Source organism: Neolamprologus brichardi, chromosome 16 (genome assembly GCF_056152115.1).
Source record: "Neolamprologus brichardi isolate AB-2024 chromosome 16, ASM5615211v1, whole genome shotgun sequence".
Taxonomy (NCBI): domain Eukaryota; kingdom Metazoa; phylum Chordata; class Actinopteri; order Cichliformes; family Cichlidae; genus Neolamprologus; species Neolamprologus brichardi.
This window is the reverse complement of record NC_142119.1, coordinates 29683257-29699527: the sequence shown is the minus strand read 5'-3', so window position 1 is coordinate 29699527 and position 16271 is coordinate 29683257. Positions and strand designations below refer to the sequence as shown.

General features: G+C 39.5%; 1 protein-coding gene across 1 annotated transcript in view; it reads right to left on the bottom strand.

Annotated features, from left to right (window-relative positions):
* LOC102789333 (ephrin type-A receptor 6-like) overlaps nucleotides 1-16271 on the bottom strand; it is a 175485-nt gene that overhangs the window by 9201 nt on the left and 150013 nt on the right. Inside the window, exons 9-13 of the mRNA XM_006802383.3 lie at nucleotides 10760-10830; nucleotides 8768-8893; nucleotides 7935-8120; nucleotides 2526-2587; nucleotides 1965-2174 (exon numbers count right to left, since the gene is read on the bottom strand). Coding sequence (XP_006802446.1) covers nucleotides 1965-2174; nucleotides 2526-2587; nucleotides 7935-8120; nucleotides 8768-8893; nucleotides 10760-10830 — 655 coding nt within the window. The remainder of the gene's footprint in view (nucleotides 1-1964; nucleotides 2175-2525; nucleotides 2588-7934; nucleotides 8121-8767; nucleotides 8894-10759; nucleotides 10831-16271) is intronic.

Here is a 16271-nt window from a genome sequence, read left to right as displayed (position 1 = left end):
AGTTCAACTTGGAGCCGTAAACACAGCATTTCCCTCACACAAAAACCTCAATACAAACCAGGAAATGGAGGTCACTGTGGGCTCAGACAGATTTAGCACATGAGCACTGAAAGTTTCACTTTTGCAATTTAAGGCTAGTCCATCTTTTGCTTGCCTCGACCAGTAAAGCAGGAAAATCTAAATTAAATCAGCCTAATCTAGTTGGAGCAATGCATCGGGTTTCTTATATAGATAGCATCAGCATACACGGTAAATAGAACCGTTTAATTGAAAATTCAAAACTTTTAGTGTCATATTTCATTTCTGATTTTCATTTTACTTTTCCACACTGACACCTGGGGATTTGTTTGAGTGAAACAATCGTCGTGTCCAAATTCATGGGCTGCATCCTCCTGAGGACCCGGCATTCGCGGTCTACGTGGGCCGGGTCCTCAGGAGGTCGGGTAGGCCGGAAGTAAACGGCTATGGAATTGGACGGTCTAGCCTTCTCGATCTACTCCCGCCCTTAATTCAGAGTATTTCCGGTTGTCAGTGCCACGGCACGAAAATCGAAAATGGACCCTGAAATCTTTCTCCGTTTTTTGTGTTCATTTTTAATTATCAACGAGCTAACCCACATTCTCGCCTGAAAATATGTTTAAAGTTTATTTTGTGGCCCAGAAAGATTAATAAGAGTAATTTTAAAACTTAGTAGCGGCCGCCATTGCTGGAAACTGGAGCTTGGCTGGGCCGCGCTATGAATTCTGGGATATGGTGGGCCAAGAAGGACACACCCGACCCATCCTTCAAATTCGGGGAAAAGGAGGACGCATTTGTCGGCTGCATTCGGAGGAGTCTACGAATTTGGACAGCCTTCGGCGCGTCGCTGTGACGTAATCGGTCTACAAATGCGGCCTCAGGAGGATGCAGCCCATGAATTTGGACTCGACCAATGATAAGCAGCAACAGGTGCTGAAAGAAAAAAGATCCACAAGACTCTCGTCTCCTCGCTTCAGTATTGATGTGTTTTTGAAAACAAGGTTTCTGGAGATGCAAAGTTTTCAGAGTACGTCTAGAAGCTACTTTGGAAATCCGTTTTTCTTTTTTGATACTGCCATACTAGTCCAACCTAACAGCTAGGGAACAGCTGCTAGGTTGGACTTCCGTGCCTTTTGCGGTTTGAAACTTTCAGTCTCTGTTTCTAATGAGATTCGCTACCAAAGGCAGATTTACACCAGCTGGCTGTGAATAAGACTGGAGTGAGGGTAAACTTTTATCATGGATATTACTGTGCTGCTGTAGCTATTGTCGAGGCTCCGATCTCCTCACTAACTTCTGATTACCTTTCCTCACTATCCCCTGTGTTTCCTTTGTCTCTCCTTGTGTTTTCAGTGTCTCTGTTTTATTTTGGTAATCACTTTCTATGTGCCTCTTTGGTTTTGTTTCCTTTGTTTTCCTGCCTCTGTGATTGTCTGCTTTGCACTTATTGTCCACCAGTGCCTGATCCCTATTCGCTCCTCATGTGTATATATTGTTCTGCGTCTCCCTTGTTAGTCGTCAGTCTGTCTGTTCTGCAATCGATTACACTTCCTGCTTACTTTCTTTGCCTGCTCATCTCTTCAGGTTTCAGTGATATCCCCTCTGAATTTGCTACTTGTTTTTCATCTTTTGTTTAGATTTCTCTTGGCTTTACCTGTCAATATTTCACATCTAGCAATTTTCGAGGCGATAAAATGCAACAATGGAGAAACAACTTAAAAAACAGAAGCTTTTTACACATTACAGCCTTAGTTTCCTAAAATGGTTCAACATTAAAATCCCAGGAAAATAATGGATCGATGCAACCTCAGTGCAGGCCCTAACAGTAACATTTTTCCCAGTTGTGACATAGAACAAAATGATTTCAGCTTTGTGAAAAGCTGTAATAAATTAGCAGCAGCTGCTTGGTTTATGAGGGCTGAGTTATTGGAGGGTGTCAGGTGTACCGTTGTGGTGTAAGCTGCCTCCGGGTCGTCCTCCAAGACTCGGGACAAGCCGAAGTCTGACACTTTACACACCAGATTGCTGTTGACCAGAATGTTTCGAGCTGCCAGGTCTCGGTGAACGTAGCCCATATCTGACAGATACTTCATGCCCGAAGCGATGCCACGCAGCATGCCAACCAACTGGATGACGGTGAAGTGACCATCATGTTGCTAACAGGAAGAATAGGATATTGAGGAAAGTATGGGGTCAGAGAAGGAGAAGGCAGAAAAAGGAGGGTAAGGTTTGATAAAGAGAGCAAGACAAAGAAAAATTACTGACAAAAAAGAAGAAGAAACTAGTTTGTTCAGAATTAAGCTGGGCAGCAAACTGAGAGGAGAGTCTGCTACAGTAAATACATTACATAATTCATATAAGTGATGAGTCACAAATGTTACTAGAAATGATCTCGCAAAGCCTTAAGTGCAAAGGCATGCAGAGGCAGTAAAAATATGTATAGCAGAGATTTTGAGACTATCTGAGGAAATAATCATGCCTGAGTTCTGCGACACTCCAACACTTACTCTCAAAAATGAGTCCAGTGATCCATTTTCCATGTACTCCACCACGATCATAACAGGCCTGCCTGCAAAAACACACAAAGACAGCACATACACCGTTTATTTCAGAATATTTCTGTGGCATTGTGGCCCGTTTACAGTGTAGGGAGGAGGATAAGATCGAAGGAGCTTGGCAGAAATGGAGTGAGACTCACAATGTCTGTGGTCCAAAGCACATACTGTTTATAAAGGCTGGATCTAGCCACCCAAATGTCACCAGTTGGCCTCTTAAGTCGAAGAAGTGAAGTGAAGGAGTCCTGCCTGAGAAACTGAGTACACTGCTTGCTCCTACCAAAGCTACTTGCTATTCATAAAGTAAACACGGCCTTCTTTGCAGTAAATACTAATTATATATTCAGTCAATTAGTATTAATTCAGTTTGCATGTTTTCAAAATAAAATTTGATTATGTTTGGTTCTGAAACAAACATCTAAACTCGGCCAGACTGTAAAGCAGACTTCAAAGTGAAGCGTGCATTAAACATATAATGAGAATGATCTTTTATTTATGGAGAAGACAGCTAGTAGTCTAAAGCAGTTAAAGAATTGGATTAAACAGATAAAAGAAGAATATTGCATGCTCTCTCTCATGCCATCCTACATGATCCACTGATCATCTAAAACATTATAATTGAATTAATGTAGAAAACGCATTATGCTTATAAAGAGTGGCTGACAAAATAACAAAGTATTTCAATTATTTTAAATTTAGTTACTATTTCAGGAAATCCAGGAGGGGAAACAAAAACAACCTCACAGAACATGAGCAGTTTATTGATGCATCAAGTCAAGCTGCTCAATTGATAAAATCTGTCCGTTTCAAAATACCCAGCCGGTCAGTTGGGACCCTTATTTAGTATTCAGTCTATGTATGACACGAAACATTAGTTAGAAAAAAATGTAAGCCCAGTTTCTCTTTCCAAATGTTTTTGTTTCCCCACCGAGGATCCCTACAGAGTTACTGATTGACTGGTTTACAGCTAGAAACCAACTGTCTAAGGCCTGTTTTCTGGTGAGCTGTAAACCCTCCTGAACTGCTGGGAAGAGAAAGACAAGTATTTGATTGGAGAAGAGACACCGTGTTATTACACTTTCAGTTCATGTAATTTTTAAAACTCACACAGGAATATGAAAATGACATGACGGAAGATGGAATATTTTACAGACATTTATATAATGGGGTCTCTCAACACAGTTTCAGGTGAGTATTTGCCGTTTCATAATTCAACAGACGACTGCCGTCTTACTTTTAATTTCTATCCAATATTCCTAGTTTTCCACATTTTTTCCTGTTTCAAGGATATTTATAGATCATTTTTTACGAGAAGGGAGACAGCAATATATGAACAAACCACAAGGTTTGGACACTTCTGATATATGCATATAATACTTGAAATGCTTACAAAATGATGCACATTGTTATGTATTTTTCATCTCAACTGATAAATAATAGTGCTGTTTTGAAGCTGAAGGACAAACCTAAAACTTCAGTTTTGGGGTCAGTGTTTTAGCTCAGTAGAGACAGTAATAGTTTGATTAGGTTGACACAATAATGTGACTTAAACCTATTTAAATGTCAAATCTAATTCGAATTTAAACGACTTCTCATTTACAAGTTGGACTATAATTTGGACAATATAGCAGCGTGTTTACAGGCACTGACATAATTGAGTTTTTGTGCATCTGGATAGTGCAACTCTGCTGGATTTTGACAAAAAAAAGCTAAATTGTTAAAAAAAAAAAAAAAAGACAGGCAGCATAAGGAAGTCTGCCAGCTTTGCGCTATAATCTCAATGACAATATTTGCTATTGTTAGAGTGACTACAACATATTATTAGTAAGGCATACTGAGCCAAGACACGTTTCTTGTATTGTATCATGTGCAGCTGCTGAAAGTGAAAAGTTTAGAGGAGTAATTAGACCATCATTCCTTCAAATGAAAAAATCATTCAGTCAAAACAGAACGTTTTCACAGGACTCTGAAGTCCTTTGAAAAAACTACTCCGCATGATTCAATAGCTTGTAATAATTCCTTTATTGCATTAACAGTCTCTCACATCACTGCGGAGGAATTTTGGCCTGGCCCACTCTTTTTTTATTTTATTTACAAAACTGATTCAGTTTACTGCGGTTGGCAAACATGAATTCATGGATAGCTCTTTTAAGGTTTCCCCTTAGCACCTCAGTTAAGTTGAATCCTGGACTTTGACTTTGCAACAACTTGATTCTTTTCTTTTTCAGCCATTACGGTGTCGATTTTCTAATATACTTGGGATCATTGTCCTGTTGCGTGCCCCAGCTTCAGTCAATCTTTAGCAGTCGGGCAGATGGTACATATGAGTCTCGGTTGCTTTGGTTGAACAGTTCATGATCGACTCATTGACTGCAAGAGGCCAAGGTCATGTGGCTGCAGAACCAGTCCAAACCATCATTCCTCCACTACTGTGCTTGGTATTCATGCTGATGTGCTCTGTTTGACTTTGGCCAAACTTTGGTCTAGTCGAGCTAAAAGACACTGTTCCAGCAGTGGTTTGCTCAGATGCAGCTCTGTAAACTTGAACTATGGATGTTTTTTTTGTGAGCTTCCCAACTTTTACTATTTTTCTTATTGCACAATCATGAACAATCATGAACATTTAAAATGGTAACTGAGGCCCGCAGATTCTGAGATGTCGCTCTTGAGTTTTTTGAAGTTTGTCTGAGCATTGCATGATCTGACCTTAGATCCGGGTAATCTCTCAACGACTGGGAAGATGCTGTTGTATTAACACTCACCTGAATGCTCCAGACCAGCAAACTGCCCAAACATCTGCTTTTATAGATCTAGTCGAATTTGATGGTGGTCAATATTTAAATAGCAGTATCTGGCTACTACTTATCTACTTATCCTCCTAATTCCCACAGGAGCTGTAAGGGTGTACTTAGTTTTCCACAGGACGTGACTGTAAAGGTAAATCGCTTTTGCACTTTTTACAAAAGAAAAGATTAAAGATGCTAAATGACAGGTTGATTTGGTGAATGAATGCTGGGTTAACTTTTTGAAACAGCAACTTTTCCAAAAGAAGTATGCAAAACTGTCTGAAGTATGAGATAATTATAAAAATAACAGATGGTGCGAGTTATGGTCACTTGAGCACCAGCATTTCATTGTTCCTATGGATTGCTAATGAAGCATCTTCCACTTTGGTTTAAACAGAAATTGTAAACGCTGCAGGCTTAAAACATTTCTGTTAAACAGAATGTGCTTGGAGCATTTCCACTGGAAAAGACTGAGCACCTGTTGTCAATGGCGTTGTGTGATGAAATAATCTCTGAAAGTCTACTGTGGTATTCAAATCGACAAGGCAAACAACTTAAAATAAAGACACATTCAGGAATAATATGTGTTGAGCTTCATAATGTATAATCCAGTCACAAAAATGGAAGACATGGAGTATATATACAGGCATATGGCTAGATAAGTAAAGCCTTGTTTTTGCTGAACTCTATCACCTGAGACCAAATGAGCACATGTTTTTGTTTAAATCTGCAAAAGCCTATCACTTTTAAATATCATCCCTCCTTACACAAATCCAGCAGGGATAGACAAGAAATTATTTGATCAAGCTTGGCTTTCCCGAGCTAATTAGCAAGGTCTGGAAACAATATATAGTTATGCAGTGCAGCGCCTGAACACAAACAAACGCACCTGCTTGCCAGAATCTAATGTGTCACCTGTTATTTCAGAGCAGGTATAGCAGTCAGTCACAGCACAATACTCTCCATAATTAGTCTCCGAAGAACAACAACAGATGGAAGGAGTGAGAGATGGAGAGAGTGAGAGAAAAGACAAAGACAGACAGGTGAACACAGATAGGATACATACAGCCTCTACATACAGTCTGATGCCCCACTGCAAACACAAATGACTTTTAATATGTATAGGGTGCTGTATGCATATGTTCACTTTTGAATTCGCAGTCATGGAAACAGGTTTATTCAGATATAAGATATATACTTATATATCAAAATTAAAAGTTGACATTATTTAAAACCTTAAGAACATATGAAACGTACAAAGGGACCAGATGCAATATTAGGACTAAAGAGTGATCTCAATGGCTTTGAAAGAGGTGCTATTGATAAAAGATGTCTATTCAGCGCAGGCAGCCACAGTTGTTGACCTCTGATGTGATGAAAGATTTCTCAGTCACAGTCACTGAAAATGTTTTTAGAGTCTTACTGCACAAGTCAGCTCTGTGCTATTGGGAGGACTTTTTTCCACTCACTCCCTTCAGAAATGTTAGTGAATAAAACGCTTAAATACGTCGCTGCAAAAACCAGCCATCATTGCCTTAAATGTAATAATGACAGTACTGGCTTAGAAAAAAACAAACAAAAAACCCTTATCGCCTGGGTTTTTATCACTTGGGGGTCAGAGCTGAGGAGTGTCCTCTATTTGCATTCACAGAGGGGTTGAAAGTCTTCAGGGGACACATTTATATTCACAGCAATGTCTCAGTTTATACAACCCCTGTAAAAACAACCATATGTTGCACAGGGTGAGCCCAGTAAAACAGAGCTCGTTAACAAGTCCACACTCAAACACTCACGCACACGAGTTTTGTAGAAAAAATGTGTTTCTTCACAAAAACAGGATATACACAGCCATGCAGCCCCGGCCACTTGCAAACAAAATGCACACATACACACAAATTTACACAATAAGTAAGCAGAAATAGCGACATTGAGCCACGTCTAAACAGAGCAAAGTCATTTCACATGGTGACTAATTACTCAGTATGAAAAAATAGTCTGTTCCAGCCCTAAAGATAGTTTTTTTTATGGTTGCTCTAAAAACAAACAATGAAAAAAAAAACAAAACAACCAAAAACCCAAAGGTGGAACTTTATTGTTTTATAAGCAAAATGCTTAATGTTAATTCAGGATTTAGCGCAGACTACAACAGACAGCCAAACTGTTGGGGGGGAGGGGTCTTCTTTCTTTTTGATAAAAATATAGCAGCAGAGTTTCAAATGTTTATATGATGCAATGTTCTTTTCTTTAATTCTACATGGAAAAACGCCAAACTCATTAGGCTAGAATGTGCAGAAGAAGCAGTAGACTGGGTTTGAGTTTGTGTGTTGGCAGTGAATACAGCAAAGCAGCAGCAGTATGGGGGAGCGAACCGAGTTATGAAGAAAAGATTTATCTCGTAGCTTAAAAATACAGTTTTTCATCAGCGGCATCAGTTGTGTACAGGCTCCTCCATAAATCACTGCCAACTATCTTTCAGACTATATTAGAAGAACGTACTGAAGAGGTGACACGGCATGTACATTGGAACGATTTGAATTTGCCTCAAGTACGCATACTCTCTCACAATCCTCCTTACTTTTTGTGACCACGCCCTCCAGCCTGATGATGTTAGGGTGGTCAAACTGGCCCATGATAGATGCCTCACGCAGGAAGTCCCATCTCTGACGCTCCACATAGCCTCCCTTTAGTGTCTTTATCGCCACGGCAATCTCCTTCTTCCCTGGTGTTCTCAGACGACCGCTGCACACTTCTCCAAATTCACCTGGAGAACACACACACACACACACACACACGGAGCTCAATAAACTCACTTACATCTTCACTTCCTGACTACTTGCCTAAACCTAACCTTAAATCAAGTCTAACCAGATTTAATGATTTATGCAATGCAGACTTACTTTTTTTTAATCCCATATGAGTATATAAATACGCATAGACACACATAAACACGATACGATGTATATCAGCAAGCGTCGCGGCATCGGCAGGTAATGCAGCATACCACCTGGGGGCAGTGTTGGAGTTCCCATTTAAACTCCAGCCTTATTAGCTTTGCTCTGATTAGGTTAACTTCATAACATTCTCTCTTTCACCTTCTAAAAAAAAAGCCTCAAGTCTATTCTTACATTTCCTTTTGTTCTCTAAACCTGTTAAAGTTTTAATATTCCAACAGCCATACAGTGTCAAGAAAATGACAGGGAGAAGCTGGCAGATGAAAAAGGCATCCTCTTTAGTATATACAAAGGAGGAAGAGAGAGGCGTTTAGAGTGGTAAAAACTGATAATCTTATATAGACATTTAAAACTATTGTTATCGAAAACAACATGAAATGATACTCTTGTGATCACAGGAGAACATTGTGTCAGCGAGCAAGCGTATAAGAGTGTGTGCACGTCTGCGTGAGCATACCGGCTCCGATCACCCTCTCAATGCGGATCCTGGAGGGGTCGATCTCCTTGGTGAATTCGTGGACAGCCTGCGTGGGATCTTCGTATGTATCAGGATCCACGTAAGTCTTTATTCCTGGGTAAGGGACTGTGGACAAACACAGCGAGTAATCAATACAGTGAAGTGGCGTACGTGCAGTTTGTTTTTTATGGAGTTTACTGATGGTACGGCTGCAACTTCATTATGCATGCTTCAAATACTACACAATCAGTGGTACTTGTACCCCACAAGGTATTTTTACATTCACTGAGGGAATGTGGAAAGGATGAAAATAAACACACTCATGGGATTACTGATCTTTAGTTAAGTGTAGCAAAAACCAACCGCTATAATAAGCTGACTGCACAGGACCCAACATCCTTGTGTTATCGCTGAAAGTATGGAAAACAGTTTGCAAACACGCAGATGCGCTAAAGAGAAAATGAAAGAAATGATTGAAATATCCAGCTGCCGACAAAAACATAGTAAAAAAGCAAGACAAACCCACATTCACACAGTCTACATATCTTAGATAAATCGATAGGAGAAAGCTCTAAATTGTTTTTATTTTTTATATTATTCCATCAGCACTGGATCATAGGATGTTATATAAACAAATTCCACTCTCTCGAGACAAATTGCTTCAAACACATCCTCCCACTTCCATTTATTACGAGCTGTGAGACAACGAGCACAAATCTTTAGCTAAATCCCCGCAGGGCAGCACACTGAGCACTGAACCATCCTTTTAACCGCGGCAGGCTTTTAGCCATTATTTAAAGTGACCCTTCACCCTGCCGAAGTGTCCTTGAGCAAGTCAGCGAGTCTTTAACAAGCTGCTGCTGGTCTGGCGCTGACCCTCGCCTCCCAGCGGAGAGCTCCCAGACAGAAGCTGTGCTTCTCCTTCAGGGATCGATAGAGTATCACAAAACAAAAAAACAACAACGAGTTGTCTGAGAGGCACGAATCGACACAAGCAAAATGCCAAGGACCCGGTTCCCCTTTCACAGCTTCTGCTCAGCATCTCACACTGTGCCGCTGAAACAGGACACAGGAGATATGCACTGTATTTCACAGCCGATTGTAGCTCTGTGGCCTCGATCCAACCGTCCTCTTTGAACAGTCCTCATTTCTCTTTGTCTTCTCTTCTCTTTCTGTACCTTTCAACCCTCATTTGAGTCTCCCTTTTTTGTTTATCCTCTAGCAAATTTCCCTCACCTTGTCGCCATCGTCTTCATTTTACTGCTCAACTCCCTTTCAAATATCTCTCTCTCTATCTCCAGTTTTCACTTCACAGCTCGCAATTCAATTTGTGATTTTCATGTCAGGAATGAAAAGTTGGGCATAAAAGATATAAAGCAACAGAAAAGTATTGGAGTGCAAAAGCTGACAGCTCAGAGATGCAGTTGTCATTTGTAACCAGATTAAGAAAAAAAAATATGAAATTATAAAAAAGCTCGTAAAGCTCATGCTCATATTAAGTGAAACTTAAGTGGACATAAGAAGGAAGACAAAAGATGAAGGAAAGAAGAAGAAACAGACAGATGAAGGAGCATGCTAGTGGCTCTATTAAATAAATACACGTGACAATAGCGGGTAGGCATTTTTGTATTCTGTAAAAGCTCATGGTGAAGTCGGTGCAAAATTCAATATGCAAAGGAACAAGAACAAATGGGAAATGATCCATACAGAAGTACATGATGCATGTTGAATGCAAAGTGAAGAGAGGTGGCTGTTAGCTCCCTACTATGGCTCTCAGACTCGCTTCAGATTTATTCCCTGTTTACTGGCACCACGTTAAATTAAACATGTCACTTTCTAGACAAACATTTGGTCATTCAGACACAAGTAGTGTTAAAACCAGCTTCAAAAAGAGTTTGTTACCTACTTAGAACTTACTTAGCAGATATTGCAAAGTCAGGCAATAGGCATAGAAAACAAAGGAAAAGGAGAGAGGCAGCTTGATTGATTTACCGTGCCCATTCTGATAATTCGCCCTTCTTTTATCCTCCGAGGTCATCTTGGCCTTGAAGTACCACTGACACCTGGAAAACACAGAGAATGACTGATTGAGTAAAAACTTTATCAGATGAGCAATAATGTGACTTTTATTGGGATAGTGGGGGGTATTGTGACTAAATAATGAGACATTTGAGGCATGTCATTAAATAAATCCTGAATTGATCCCTATGGGTGAATTCCACAAAAATAAAGATGAAGGCAGAAGTATAGCCTTCAGGGTAAAAAGGTTTTATTTGTACATGCAGTTTTTATGTTCTGGTGATCATTGAAATGAAAGTAAAAAAAAGCCTGGATAAATACCCAGAATGCATTTCAAGATGGCTGCAGAATGCTTTGTAAATACACTAGTCAGTGGAACTACTGGTGACCATCTCTCTCTCCCATGTTATCACATACCGACGGCGTCTTTACACTGTAACGCTTGAGTACCTCTTTGCCTTAATTTTCCCTCAAAGTCTGACAAAGCGTTCTGCTGGTGTCATCACAATTGGTTGATGTGTAACCCTGATAACCAATGACCCGTAACCGTGGTAACCACGGGGAGAAGTTTGCATTTTAAACGTGCCTTACTCGTGAAAGCTTGTATGTGAACCTAAACCGTGATTTTGGGCTCAACGCTTTAACCAGTCGTTTGATTTAAAGAATATTAAGAAGTAAACAGCAACAGAAGAGATGGCATCAAAAGGAAACAACAAGATGAGTTGCTTCCTTGTGTTTGTAGGCCTTTTGTATCTTCATGTTGGGAATCCAAGTTATAAGGCTTTCATTGTGTGGGGAAAAAGAAGCCAAAGAGGTACCCCTTGCATTACATTACATCTAATCAGATGGGGTTCCTGACAAATCATGACTGGACAACAGGTAGAAAACCACAAAAGTGTGGATTTGTGTTTGGTGTTACTTTTTTGATAAAACCATTAAAATGCTTCTCCGAGGATGATAAAGGATCATGCTACTCTAACACAATTACTTTTCATTTGTTTAAGTAAGGGATGCTTGCTTCTTTCAGCGGTTACATAATCTTGCTCTAACCAATTCTCATGTCTTTAGGCTACTCCCAAAATAGATTGTGGTATTGTTATCATTTTATAGTGTTCTCTGGATCATGCTGAATTACACATCCCTATCTACTTGTCGCAATCACCATCAAGTTATGTGCTGCACAATCTGGCCCTTATTCACAGTTAAGCGTCTGCAAAAACAGCTTGATATAAACAACACAAGTCACGGAGCTCCGTGCGTAATGTTGCTGTTTTGAGTTCTTTTGTGCAACTTTTTCAAGCAGCAAAAAACAACAAAAAATTCCCAAACAATTACTGACAACTTAAAATGATCGTTCCTGTCTCTCTACATACTCAAACATATGCGCAGATTGCAAGATGATCAGTTTTAGACTCTCTCCTCAACATTTCTGTTTAAAAACACTGCAGTGAGCGGGGTCAAACACCAGCACAATGAGGCAAAATTCTAGCTTATACAGCTAACAACTAAAATAACCCCACAGCACCAGATTATTTGATCATTGCAGCTTATCACTTGAAATAAATGTTCAGCGACATACATAGTCTGGCTCTGAGTTAGGTTAGATTGTCTGCTGATAAAATAAAGATGGAGATGGTTTCATCTCATTCAGGGGATTGGCTCTTCAGCTAAAAAATATAATACAAGAGACACACATGCAATTCACAATTTGTGAGAAAATGGAAAGAAAAGTGACATCTGGATCAGTGAGAACTACACGTGATGACTCTTAACCAAAAGGAAGAACGAAAATTAAAAGTTTTCTCTACATTCGACTGTTGGAAATCAAAAAACTACGTAAAATCTCTCTCGTCCTCCTGTGTGTGTGAGTGTGTTTGTGGGAGAGTTTATCTAGGCACTGACAGACTGAGAGACAGCCAACAACAGATAAAGAGCTGCTGCCAAGAAAGTCTGAAAAGCTGGGAGATTAGATGACAGCATCTGCAAAAGACCACAGATGACTTTATCCAAATAGATACTTGGATGTTACTCTGAAATCAAAAATCCAAAAGAAAACACAAAGGAACTTTTTCCGAGTTATATTTACGGCAAAGTGCTGTATGTGGACAGGTCTGAAAAAACTGCGTGGTATTGAGGTACTGAGAGTGAAATGATGAATTGGTAACAAAAAAGGTTTGCTATAAAGTTATGCTTGAGAGAAAATAGTTTTGTGGTGCACTGAAAGATGGCGGCTGAGGGAGTTATGTCTTTGACTTGCCAGTAAAACGATGTAATGCATGAAAATGTCATTGAGGGTTAGAGTTAGTTCTGTAACACTTTGCACAATGACATGATTTTTAATAATTTTCGCCTCTTTACACCACCAAAGCAGATTCAAAATCATACAATCAAGAGATGATTGCAGGGCAGACTTTCAATGGGGGGTAATAAAACAACTGCATTAACTTTTTAGGAAATAATTTTAATACACAGCCCTCAGTTATTAGTAGCTCAGTTTGATGGCCAGATGAGGCCCATTTACTTATATTTCATGGCAGATAAAAGATCTGGAGTTAGTGCTGAACCATCAGGAACGTTCTCAGAAAGAATGCACTGAAAACCAAAAGCCCTGAAAGACCACATAAGATGACTAGTCCGCAGTCACGAGGTACCTTCATGAATGGAAATATAGAGGGTTTAGAACAAGATACAAAGAGCTGGTTACACTCAAGATTAGATTAAAACATCAATGCTATGCCATGGGCATGTCCATGGCTACCAGTGTAACCAGGTTCCTAGTGGTTACCAGAGATGGGCTAACGCGTTACTGTAATCCGATTACTTTTTTCAAGTAACGAGTAAAGTAAGGGATTACTATTGCAAAAACGGTAATTAGATTACCGTTACTTTCCCGTAGGAACGCTGCGTTACTGCGTTACTAAAATTGTGATTTTTCTGCGAGAATGTCTCATGACAGTGACGTAAGCAAGTGCGACGTTCGTGACAACAGCTGTGTGCAGATCAACAATGGATAATATATCGAGAGCGGGAGAGAGTATAAGCGTGCAGCGTTTAAAGCGTGGAAGTACTGACCTTACTTTGAGTTTGATTCCATAAAAAGTGACAAAAACATTAGTGTCCGTTGTGCGTGGGAAGAAAACTTCTTTTTACAGGAAAAAAAACCCCCTAAACTTCCAAGCAAGCACCGAGTGCGCTATGACGTAATGGGAAATTCACAGAGAAACTCGCGGATTCTTCCACTGACCGCTGCGGCACACCTGCACCAGGGTAAACCTCCGCCTACCCTACTCCTGCTTTACAGGTGAAAATAGATGGTAAATGGTAAATGGACTGGTTCTTATATAGCGCTTTTCTACTCTGTCCGAGCACTCAAAGCGCTTTATACAGCTAAATCATTCACCCAATCACACCCATTCACACAAGCACTTCTAAGCTTAAGTGCTAAGTATCTAACATTCATACACATTCACACTCCGATGGATGCATCGGAGAGCAACAAGGGGTTAGTATCTTGCCCAAGGATATTTGGCATGCAGACTAGAGCAGCCTGGGATTGAACCTTCTGGACCTTCTGGTTAGTGGCTGATCCGCTCTGCCACCTGAGCTACAGCCACCCGTACCCAATAGAGCAAAAGGACCGCTAGTCTTTGACTTTATTTATTTTCTGATGTGTTTTACTTGCATCTATTTGAAAGACTGAGTGTAAACACACAAAAAAAAATTATTTTATGTGCTGGAATGTGCAGAAAATAGGTTTAAATGTTAAACAAATTTCTTCCAGTCAGAGAATGTTGCATATAATAAATTTTTGCTTGATGCATAAAGTTAAAAGATTAAAACTAATAAAACTAGTTTTAAAAAGAGACTTTTCCATTTGATTACATTTTGTATGATGGATTATGTAGAAAAAGTAGACTTGGGCTGAAAGATCTATCGCTTTATCACCTATTCAGGTTGTAAATCGTGTTTTAAAAAGTAACTAAGTAACTAAGTAATTAATTACTTTTGAAAATAAGTAATCAGTAAAGTAACGGGATTACTTTTTGGGGGAAGTAATCAGTAATTAGTTACTGATTACTTTTTTCAAGTAACTTGACCAACACTGGTGGTTACTGATAATTTGAGTGCTTATAGAAATAGCAGGATGAAATCTGAAGGGTACAGGGCTATACTCTCTGCTCAGATTCAACTAACGGCAGATTCAACTGGTTGGACAGGATTTCACAGTGGAGGCATGGCATGGAGAACACTTTCAACGGGCAAGTCAGTCACTTCATCCCAGTAAAACAGTAATTCCTTTTTAATTACTCGAGACAAAACTGAAGGGAGAGAGACCTACAAACAAGCAGCAACTGAAGTTAGCAGTAAAGCATTACAACAGCCATTAAAACAGCATCCAAACTGCCAAAGTACTGACTTTTTAACATTTAAATAGTTACATAAAACTATCTGTAAAGTTATAATTTAAAAATATCCAAGGGAGAATATAATAATTTGGGTAAAATCATCCCTTTTCTGAAGCATCTTATGCCGAAGCACCGTCGGCCATTAAAACGGCTCACTGTTATTTAAAAACAGAGTAATGGATTCATTTAAACATGGCACTGCTACCTGTGAAGCACGTGGTTGCGTGAGAGGTGGCACAGTGTGAGGCGAGCAGTGAGGTAAAAAATAGTTATATAAAAAATTAAAAGGTGCTTGGAGTTCTCTCAGAGGATGTATCACTGATGAATTTTAAAACACATCTTGCAGTAGAGGGCTTAATTAATAGCCATGTGCATGAGGGGCTCTTGGTCCCGCTGGTGTATCCCCTAATAAATTTTCTCATATTTCATCATTTATTAGAATATAGAACTCTATTGCCTGTTTCTTACAGTCACGCAGCATGCAAGAAGAGTAAAAGTGACAAAACTAGAGTCTCATGCTTATTAAAAGGTTGGTGTTTATTCAAATGTTTTATTTATTAGCAAAGAGCATGTTTGAAAAGCTGAATTTGTTTATTTTTTTATATTTCCCCGTATATTTTTGAAATGAAGAAAATGTTGAATGAGCATCATCAGGCTTTTGTTACAAAGACATTTGCTAGTTAGATCAGTTCATTGTTGGGTTTGGTCTTTTCAAAGGATTTGTTAACAATAAGAAAAATCTACAAATCTAAAAGGCTACTTTGAAAGCTCATCTTCCTTATTTTTCTGCCTTTTTCTTTGCTTCTTTTTAATACTAATTCAAATCACCATCCAAATGCAACTTTCATCCTTTTTTTCTTCCCGTAAATTTATCCTGGTAGCTTTTGCAAAATCTCGCTGAAAAGCAAACAAAAGAGACAAACAGTGCTGCAAAAATACCTCTGCGGAGCGAGGCAGAAAATTCACCATAGTTATCCTTTAAATGAGAAGCAGCAAAGTAGAAGAGCAGAGCCCAGAGACTTGACCCAAACCCCCAACAGAGACAGAACAGAAGCAGGAACAGAGAGCTCTCACAGTCA